The sequence below is a fragment of the Capsicum annuum genome, chromosome 10 (genome assembly GCF_002878395.1).
Source record: "Capsicum annuum cultivar UCD-10X-F1 chromosome 10, UCD10Xv1.1, whole genome shotgun sequence".
In the NCBI taxonomy this organism is placed as follows: Eukaryota; Viridiplantae; Streptophyta; class Magnoliopsida; order Solanales; family Solanaceae; genus Capsicum; species Capsicum annuum.
This window is the reverse complement of record NC_061120.1, coordinates 15,534,824-15,544,616: the sequence shown is the minus strand read 5'-3', so window position 1 is coordinate 15,544,616 and position 9,793 is coordinate 15,534,824. Positions and strand designations below refer to the sequence as shown.

General features: G+C 34.5%; 1 protein-coding gene across 5 annotated transcripts in view; it reads right to left on the bottom strand.

Moving 5' to 3' along the window:
- Positions 1-9,593, bottom strand: part of LOC107845471 — a 25,845-nt gene extending 16,252 nt beyond the window's left edge. For 2 of the 5 annotated variants that reach the window (XM_016689822.2, XM_047398522.1), the window contains exons 1-6: positions 9,104-9,480; positions 8,630-8,696; positions 7,984-8,023; positions 7,753-7,885; positions 6,879-6,950; positions 5,485-5,565 (exon numbers count right to left, since the gene is read on the bottom strand). In XM_016689822.2, coding sequence (XP_016545308.2) covers positions 5,485-5,565; positions 6,879-6,950; positions 7,753-7,885; positions 7,984-8,023; positions 8,630-8,696; positions 9,104-9,442 — 732 coding nt within the window. In that variant the 5' untranslated portion in view covers positions 9,443-9,480. Of the gene's footprint in view, positions 1-5,484; positions 5,566-6,878; positions 6,951-7,752; positions 7,886-7,983; positions 8,024-8,629; positions 8,715-9,098 lie in introns of all 5 variants that reach the window. The other 3 variants (XM_016689821.2, XM_047398523.1, XM_047398524.1) reach the window with 3 other exon arrangements.
- Between the last annotated feature and the right edge of the window lie 200 nt (positions 9,594-9,793).

Sequence of the window (9,793 nt, the reverse complement as noted above, 5' to 3'; positions counted from 1 at the left end):
TTTTTTTGAGAAAGTGTGTGTTATAAGCACGTTGATGTTGAATATTTGAGATATTTTGAATGATTTGACCTTTTGGTCTTAATGGAGTTGTTTTGAACTCGAGTGTGAAAGAAATCCACAACATGGTTGATTTTGATAGATGGAAAGCATGATGGCTCCCGATGTATATTTATATATTACTGAAATTGTTTTGTTATGGATTATCTTTGAAATGATCTGAGCTAAGTCCGGGAGAAATCTTTAGCACCGAGTAGGAGGTATAAAGCGACCTTACTTCCTTAGAACTACGTGCCCCCGTAGAAGTGAACCTGAAGCTGATTTATATAGTGATCACTAGTTTGTGTGGATTTGATATCGATAGTCCTACTCCGATGGCAAGGATAAGACGGCTCTCCCCAACGTGGGTTGTACATTGGACTCCATGTGGCTCCCATGATTTATGTCGGTTATAGGATCTCCCAGTGTGTATGTGTTTCCTTGTGTCTATGGTGAATGGTGAAGTGATTTGAAAGTGGAATTGTAAAAGTTATTCTTTTGAAAGATTTAAATGATATTTACTTTATGAGAATTGATATTCTTGATGAACTGAAAGTGATTGACAAATTATATGATGACTCACATGTGTTATTGTACTTATTTCATCCTCTCATGATTATGATGATTTTGTTCGGGCTATGTGAGTCTTTCATACATCCTGCATATTTTTTATAAATATTTATGATGGTGATGTTTATACAACTGCATACACCCCTATATACTCGGTTCCTTTCCATGGTACTGACCCACATCTTCGGATGTGGGCTGCATTTTCTCGGAATGTAGGTTCAGGTGCTCAGTTCCAGGTTCGACAATGATTCTTCGGGCACGCTGTTCGTCATCCTCTGTTGTGGTGAGTCCTTATGTTTCGAGGACGTGATGTCTGATGTTGGTTTCACGAAATTGTTTACATTTGATAACTGAGTATAAGTCAGTTGGGGCATGTCTCAATGGCTCGCTGGTATTATTGATTTTCTTAGAGGCTTGTTAGACTAGTATAGATGTTGGGAGTTGACTAATAAGTTGTATTTTATTATTTTTCTGAAATTCTTGGATGATGATTACTCTGTTGTTATTTGATGGTTATTTATGAAAACCCTGTTGATTTGTGTTGAATTGAATGAAAATGGATCAAAGGGTTAGCTTGGGGTTACTCGTAGCCTCAAGCACCATGTGACGCTTCGGGACCCGTTTTCCGGGGCGTTACATTATCGAAGGCATTCAATGCCAAACCATCACCGTCAAGATGAATTGTCTTGGTTACACAATCTAAAAATTATGTTCTTAACTTAATTTTATTGAGCAAGCAACTTTATGAATGTCAAACTGCAGGTTGACAATAAACGTACAAGCGATCATCTTATATGAATGCATCTTAATAGATCACATGATTGGTGAACCGATCCATATTCACCTTTTATATTTTTTAGATTTTAAGGGATCCAATCCCAAAATTAGTTGGTTCAACCAACGTATCATGAGAACAAGCAATATTAAAGTTCATGAAGAATTTTCGAATTCTTTAGTATATGTTTAATACTTCATATGCACATCTTTAAGATGTCGCAATCATTCATGTCAACTTATGAACTTTTATGCTAGTAAACTCCAAGTTTACCATGACATGTGCTTTTTACTTTAGTAAATTTCAGATTTACTACTTCAGAAGTAGATTTCAAAATTATTATTTTCGGTTATTTTGCCTCTTTCGGAGGTAAGTTGTGATACCATCACAATCAAGTATACTCTTGAATTAAAAAGCTTCTCATTCCCCAAGAATGGAATATAATCGTGCCTTAAGTCTATCAAATTATGATAACTTATAATTGCTACTTCAGGAGCAAACCAAGACATACATATGATCTAGAGAATTTTTCTCTAACATAGCTTATGATCATAATATGCTTGTGAAAATATCATCACTTTTGATGATCATTATCATATTGTCCCTCCACGCATATATTCGTGCATTCAATCACTTGTCTTCTTTCAGACATATTATGCACTGGTAACACATACACTTCAAGAATGAATTAAGTTGTCATATTTCAGACTTATCATATATTGCTACCACATTCACTTTATGAATGAAGAATATTCAATGGGATACATTTCATGACTTTTCATTAAAAACACATTATTTTGCCTTAGCCATCATAATATCATCAATATGGTGTATTGAGATTCAAACTCAATATCTCACCTATATAAAGACGTCTTAGGCATAAATCGATGGGACTTAAACCCAACATATTATCATCCCTTTTGATAATATTGTTCTTGAGGAATAAATTTAAAATATAAATAGTTTCAAATCAATTATTTTTCCTCAAATCCAACAATAATTATATTATTAGTAGCAAAAGACAGATAACATAAGAAATCACTAACCTTGAAATTACCTTTAGATTAATAATCTCACCTTGTTTGGCAGAGTTCACAAATTGACATGAACGATTGCGACATCCCAAAGATATGCATACTGAGTATTGTTGTTTGTTCTCATGATAAGTTGGTTGGACCAACTAATTTTGGGATTAGATCCCTCAAAATCTAAAAAGTTAAAAAGGTGAATATGGTCCCGTTCACCAGTCATGTGATCTGTTAAGATGTATCGATATAAGATGATCACTTGTACATTTATTGTCAACCTGCACTTTGACATTCATAAAGTTGCTTACTCAATAAAATTGAGTTAAAAACATAGTTTTCAAATTGTGCAATCAAGACAATTCATCTTGATGATGATGGTTTGGCATTGAATGCTTCGATAAATAGTTTAAACCATTGCTAATGAGAACAAAGCTTTATGTGTTGGTCTAAAATATGATATATTGCATATAATAGCACTTGTATGCATTAGACCAATAGATTATGATTATTTCTTTCCTCTCAATTGATTCAAGGCTAGGAACCAACTATTCCATCTAATAGTTTTGGTGTGCGGTATACGATTGATGAATATACCATGATGCACAAAGATGGAATCCTCAAAGAAGATAAAGGATGTATGTTAGTTTTCCTAAAATAAGGGGGAGATTATAAGCAGCCATGAAATATGTTAGAAATTATCATTAGATCCTCATTCAAAAGATAATTCAAGTCAAATGCCGAAAGCATCTCATATTAAGCTGCAAGTGCTCCCTTTTTATGTTCCTAAAAGATAATGTCTATGCATGCGTGAAGCGTGGTAGACCAATCGACTCCAAATGAAATAATCCTTGAAAGGATAAGGAATAAATAATCGTAATAAGAAGGCAATGTGCTCTTGAAGAGACTACGACATAACACTTCATGAAACTTTATGAGAGGTTCAGGTACCTGAAAATAATGAAGTGATGAGATCTCAAAATGTTATGTCATACTGTGAACCGATGCGAAATGATATATCATCAATGATATCTTTGATACAATATTGGCACAATATTGTAAACGATTACGAGGATTTGAATTCTACGTTTATTTAAGCATGCTGACGTAGAAACATTTATCAAGTGATATGAAAGAATGCATTTTGGTAAGCGTAAAACTTTTTTGATTTGCAGTCCATACACTTGAAGAAGATGTCACACTTGACATGTTGGACATTGTCACTTGACAATAATCTACATGAAAATCCCTAAAGGATTCAAAATGCCTGAAGCATATAAAGTTTTTGGGAAACTTAATATTATTCTTATAAGAGATAATTTGATGATTTGAGTATTATTGAAACTCTTGGAGAGTTTTCAAAAGTAATAGAATATTTGCTTAAATGAGAAACATGCATAACAGAATAAGGATTCATTCCGACCTCAAGAAAAAAATGAGGAACTTCTTGGTTATGAAGTATCATATCTTAGTACAATTGATGTACTGATGTATCTTGCAAATACTACAAGGTCTGATATAGCCTTTTCAATCAATTTGTTAAGCAAAACATATTTCTGCTCCTACTAGGAGACATCAAAATGGGATAAAATACATGAGTTTATTTTATTCTAAAGCTTACAGTCACGATCTTGTTGATTATGCTGATGTTGGGTATTTATTTAACCCACATAAATCTCGGTCTCAAACATGCAATGTGTTCACATGTGGGGATACTGCCATATCTTGGAGATATGAAAAGCAGTCTATCTAGCCACTTCATCGAACCATGCTGAGATAATAGCTATTTATGAAGCAAGCCGAGAATGTATATGGTTGAGGTCCATGACACATCTCATTCGAGAAAAATGTGGTTTGAAATGCAACAATGTATCCACAGTTTTATACAGAGATAATGCAGCATACATAACACATCTTAAGGGAGGATTCATAAAAGGAGATAGAACGAAGCACATTTCGCTAAAGCTTTTCTAAGCACATGAGCTACAAAAAGAATGGTGATATTAACGTGCAACAGATTCGTTCAAGTGGCAATGTCGCTGATTTATTCACCAAGTCTCTTCTAATTGCAACTTTCAAGAAGATGGTGCATAAGATCGGGATGCAAAGATTCATTGATGTTCTTGTCAAGGGGAGCAAATACACGCTGTACTCTTTTTTCCTTTCAAGGTTTTGTCCCACTGGGTTTTCTTGTAAGGTTTTTAATGAGACAATCGAAATGCGTATTATTAGACATGTGTACTCTTTTTCCTTCACTAGATTTTTTTCCACTGGGTTTTTCTAGTAAGGTTTTAACGAGATACATTATCTATCAATTAGACATTTAAGGGGAAGTGTTATGAATGTATTTACATTATCGTGAATGTCTATCAAGAATATAGATAAGATCTATCAAGATCTAATAACATTTATCAAGATCTAGTTGATATCTATCAGGATTTAAAGTATCTGTCTTTTAGTCAGAAACTAGGAGTAAATTTCTCCTATAAATAGAAGGGCTTCCTTCATTGTAAATCATCCTCAAGAATGAGAAATAAGAATTACTCTCTATTCTTTCTATTTGTTCTTGTTCTTGCTTTATATTTTCTTCTTCTTACTTTATATTTTATAACAATATATGGGTTTTATATATTATTAAAAAACTTTGGTGCAATATACATTCTTGGTCCTAAGCCGGGGGTCTATCGGAAACAGCCTTGCTACCTCTCTGGAGGTAGTGGTATGGACTGCGTACATTTTACCTTCAAAGACCCCACTGTGTGGGAATACACTAAGTTTGTTGTTGTTGTTGTTGCGGTATACGATATTTCGGTATTTATTGCATAAATACCAAATACCAAAATAATTTAAAACTCCTACCAAATACCATAACATCCATACAGCGGTATAAAAAATTTTGGTTTCGATATGGTATTCAGTATATACCACACCATGCCAACCCCTAATGTATTGGTCAATTATCTTCTATCAAGTTATGTTTTTGTCTGGTTTAAAAAAAAAAGCTTAATTACAAACCTTCCTAGAGCAATCCAAAAGCAAAGAATCCATAACGAATGTAGTTGAGGGATTAGAAAAAACCTGGGATTCATAGTACAAGGCAGCATACAGAGAAGCATAGAAATATTCATTTGGTTGTCCACTTCGAAATGCAGTAACAAGCTACAGAATTTGAATTATTTGTAGTTAGTGAAGCAACGACCTAGCTGAAAACAATATAGTATATATCACTGGAACAAACCAGTAAGAGTTTTTAAGGTGTAATGCTTCAAAGGAAAAGCTGCAATAATATAGTAACAATCACTAGGTTCTCAGGTTGAAAAGTATCATAAGAAAGGCTGGATGGAAATAAATTTCGTCAAGAACAACAACAGCAACAACAAACCCAGTGTATTCCCACACATTGGGGTCTGGGGGGTAAAATGTACGCAGTCCATACCACTACCTCCGGAGAGGCAGCAAGGCTGTTTCCGATAGACCCCCGGCTCAGGACAAAAAATAATAAGCAAATTCATAATACAACATAAAATGAAATAAGTTGGCACAATATAAAAGAGGCACCCACACAGTAATAACCTATACTAACAAACCAATGGCACCCCCACACACATACCGCCACCCCAAAGCTCTCCTAGCTACAGACTACGGCCCACCCGCAGGCACTAACCTTATCGTCCTAAGAATCACCAGGCTCATAGTTTAAGATATATCATGAACTTTTCTGAAAGCTTTATGAGTAGGAATATTTTAGGACAAAATGGATTCTCAAAATAAAATGTTTCTTGGAAGCATATATTGCTAGAGGAAATCTTGTAGTTCCAAGTCAAACCAGAACTTTGTATTGGATATTGATCGATAATGTAACTAAGGAAAAATGTGGTTGCATGGCAAAAGTAGCTCATTCATGGTTCTGAGGATTACCTACATTAATTATTTGAGATTGTCTCAAAAGTTCCCTTGATGAAAACATTTTAGACTTTATCAGATTGCAGACCAGTCGAATCACATGCAGCGTAAAACTTGTCTACAATAGCAACTACAACCGAATTGTTGATTATAGTTCTTTCAAGTCATTTACAGTATGAAACCTCAAGAAAAGAACTACAAATGAATGTTATTGGATGCAACAACTTCAAGTCTTTCATCTGGAACGGTGGAAGTGAAGGAATACCAACCATTAGACACTATAGAAGTTATAAGAAATTTTAGCTGGGTGTTAGCGTTTTTGCTTCTAATAACTAAAGTACAGGAGATTGAAAGAGGGGTTGAGTCAAAGTATAAGAACAAGAGAGTGAAAGTGAATGAAACAGAAAATGTATTGCCTGCTTCAGTTAGTAATACTCTATGATCTGGGTACGAAAGGAAAAAGCACTAGAACAAACTCATTTGAAAATTATCATTAAAACAACTGCAATTAACTACTGATATGAAGTGAATTTCTTTTTTTTTTTTGACGAATAAACCACATTCCACACCTTTTCTGGATCACCACCATCTTTAAACATGTTATAGGCATCTCGCATGACTGGTCGTGGATCTCTACCTACCTGCATTCGGCACAGAAGAGATGTTGAAAACGTCACATTTAAATTGTTGTAAGGAAGCATGAAGTAGAATAACTAATAGAAATTGATAATAATAAGATGCTTGATCAAATCATTCTACATTCCAATAATCTTAACCAACAGAAATATCCTCAAGGTGGAAGTATTAAGACTCGAGGGTCGTTTGGTTGGAAAACAAGTTATCCTGGGATTACTAATCCCTGGGTTAGCTATTCCAAGATTAGTTATCTCACCCTCAAGGAGGGATAAGAAAAACACTACAATCCCGGGATGAGTTATCCCATGCATTTTGTCCCAACCAAACATGGGAATCCCAGAATTAGTTATCCTTAACCTCCTAGCAAAAGACCCCATTCAAGAATAATGACGAAAAGTTTCATTTGATAGCCATACTGGGTTGCTGAAAATATTTTATTCCGAATCTCATAAATCTCTGACTTTTACTCCTCAATTTTCCAATAGACGAAAATAAAGTAGAAGCCCCTCTACTTAAATAATGCAAAAACCAACTTTAACTAGAAAGTGGAAGACCTATTCCTACATAAGTTTTGACTACAGATTCTATATAGACTAGTAAATACCAAATCCTAAACAATTCAGATTTCCTACTCCAACTTTGAATAAGTTTTCCAACAATGGATATCATATATACACATGAAATGCTACACAAATAAATCAATCATCAATCAGTAAGCATGAATGTAGAACAGATTCTTGATATTTAGCTGTTTAAGCCTAAGAAGGGATATAAGCAGATGATTGCTACTCGTCAATAGTCATTTACCTCAAGATATCTTTTTCTTGCTTCATAAACTCCATACAATTGAGCTTCACAAAGAAAGCACCATATTGACTCCTCTGTGTCATTTGGGTTCTGGGCAACATCTAAACGGAACTGCTCTGCACCCTCTTCATACCTAACCAGAAATAACCAGCATAAGATATGCATGTCTATTTTGAATAAAAGGAACAATGACGGAATTTAAACTATAAAGATAAGTTGAAAAGTAATTACCTATCAAGATAATATAGAGACAATCCCCTTTGCCAAAGATCTGATTACCCAATAAAAGATTGCAGTCACTAAAAGTTAACTTATCATGCTTGCAGCAAACTCACAATAAACTTTATATTGCTTTGAGAAAGAACAATCTTTATTGCGCAAAGCATCCAGTACACTCTGAACTATTGCCAAAGTTGCTACAACACATTCCAACTTCACGGGGCCCTACTACATCCAAACTCAATTTTAGCGTATATTTTGTCACCCTTTTGTGCTGATGTACACCTTTATTGCATAAAATGGGGCCCACATCAAAGGTGCCACGTCAGTTAAAAAAATTGATAAAAGATGCCACATTAGCTAAAAAAGTTGACAAAAATAAGCTAAAATTTAGTTAGGGAGGTAATAGGACCTTGTGAAGTTGGAGTGTGTTGTAGCAAATTTTGTCATAGTTCAGGGTACTAGATGCTTTAATCATCTTTATTTGATAAGAGAAAAAAATAGAATGCCTGCCAACTCATAGTGTTGGATGAAACCACATTAATTGAGGTTCTGAGCCAAATAACAAGAATGATAAAGTTCACTCAAATGGATTGTACTATTTTTTTCAACTAGTCTGTGCAAGAGACATTTGCATGACAAATTTTAAGAACCTCACAAGCTTTCTGGCGAGGATCAAGCTCAATTGCCTTGTCAAACTCCATCAAAGACCCTAACACATTGCCCTTCATTTTAGGAAAAACCTTCAAATCATTTAGTCCATTAAAAAATAAAAGAGATAAGTATCTAGTACTCTCTCAACCTATGGCCAAAGTTACTACGACACACTCTTACTTTACGAGATCCTATTACCTTGAACTCAATTTTAGAGTATTTTTGTGGCAATTTTGTGCTGACACGGCACTTTGTTATATAAAATGGAGCCATGTCAAAAGTGTCACATCAAGTAAAAAAATTGATAAAAGGTGTTACACCAGCACAAAAGGGCGACAAAAATATGCTAAAATTGAGTTAGGACCGTGAAGTTAGAGTGTCTCGTAGCAAATTTGGTCATAGTCTAGAGTTACTAGATGCTTTACTCAAAATAAAAATCAGTAAGTTGAAAGAGAAATCAAGAAAAATACTACCTGACCTGTCTAAAAAGAAGCATTCCCCTTCGAATTGCCATCACAGCGTCACCAGCTGAGTTACCACCTGTTAGCGCATTCCAGAGCCCAGAAACTGATGGCAAGAATAGTCTTCTGGACAAAGTTGGTACTGGATTGTGATAAGTCTGGATTGTTGAAAATGTGGTCCCAAAGAAAACCTCACCATTCCGAAACTTTCTTGAGCACGGAGGAGCCAAAGAACTATAAGTACAGTATTGAGAAACGGTGGTTTGCAGATGATGGATGTGTTGTAGTGCCATTATGGAAAGGAAAGGTGAGAATCTAAGAATAGGAAATGAGATTTTGATAAGGTATGACAACATAAAATGAGCAAAGGTCTAGTTGAAATTAAGGAAAGTCTAAAATATGTTGCAACTATGTAAAATGGTACAAAAGTAAAATTACTTTAGTTTGCCACTCCATCTATCTATCATACTATTTTATCCAAAATGATGCAAAAATAAAATGTACTTTAGTTTGCCACTCCATCTATCTATTAGTATTATTTTACCCTTTTATTTCACGTATCAATCTAATCCACTTTATATAACGTATCTTTTTTATTTATCAATTAATAATTAATTAAAATAATTAATTTTATCTTTTAAACTCTGACCCGCCCCAACTAATAACCCAATCCACTACCCACTCAACCATTTGGTGCTGTTTGTTAG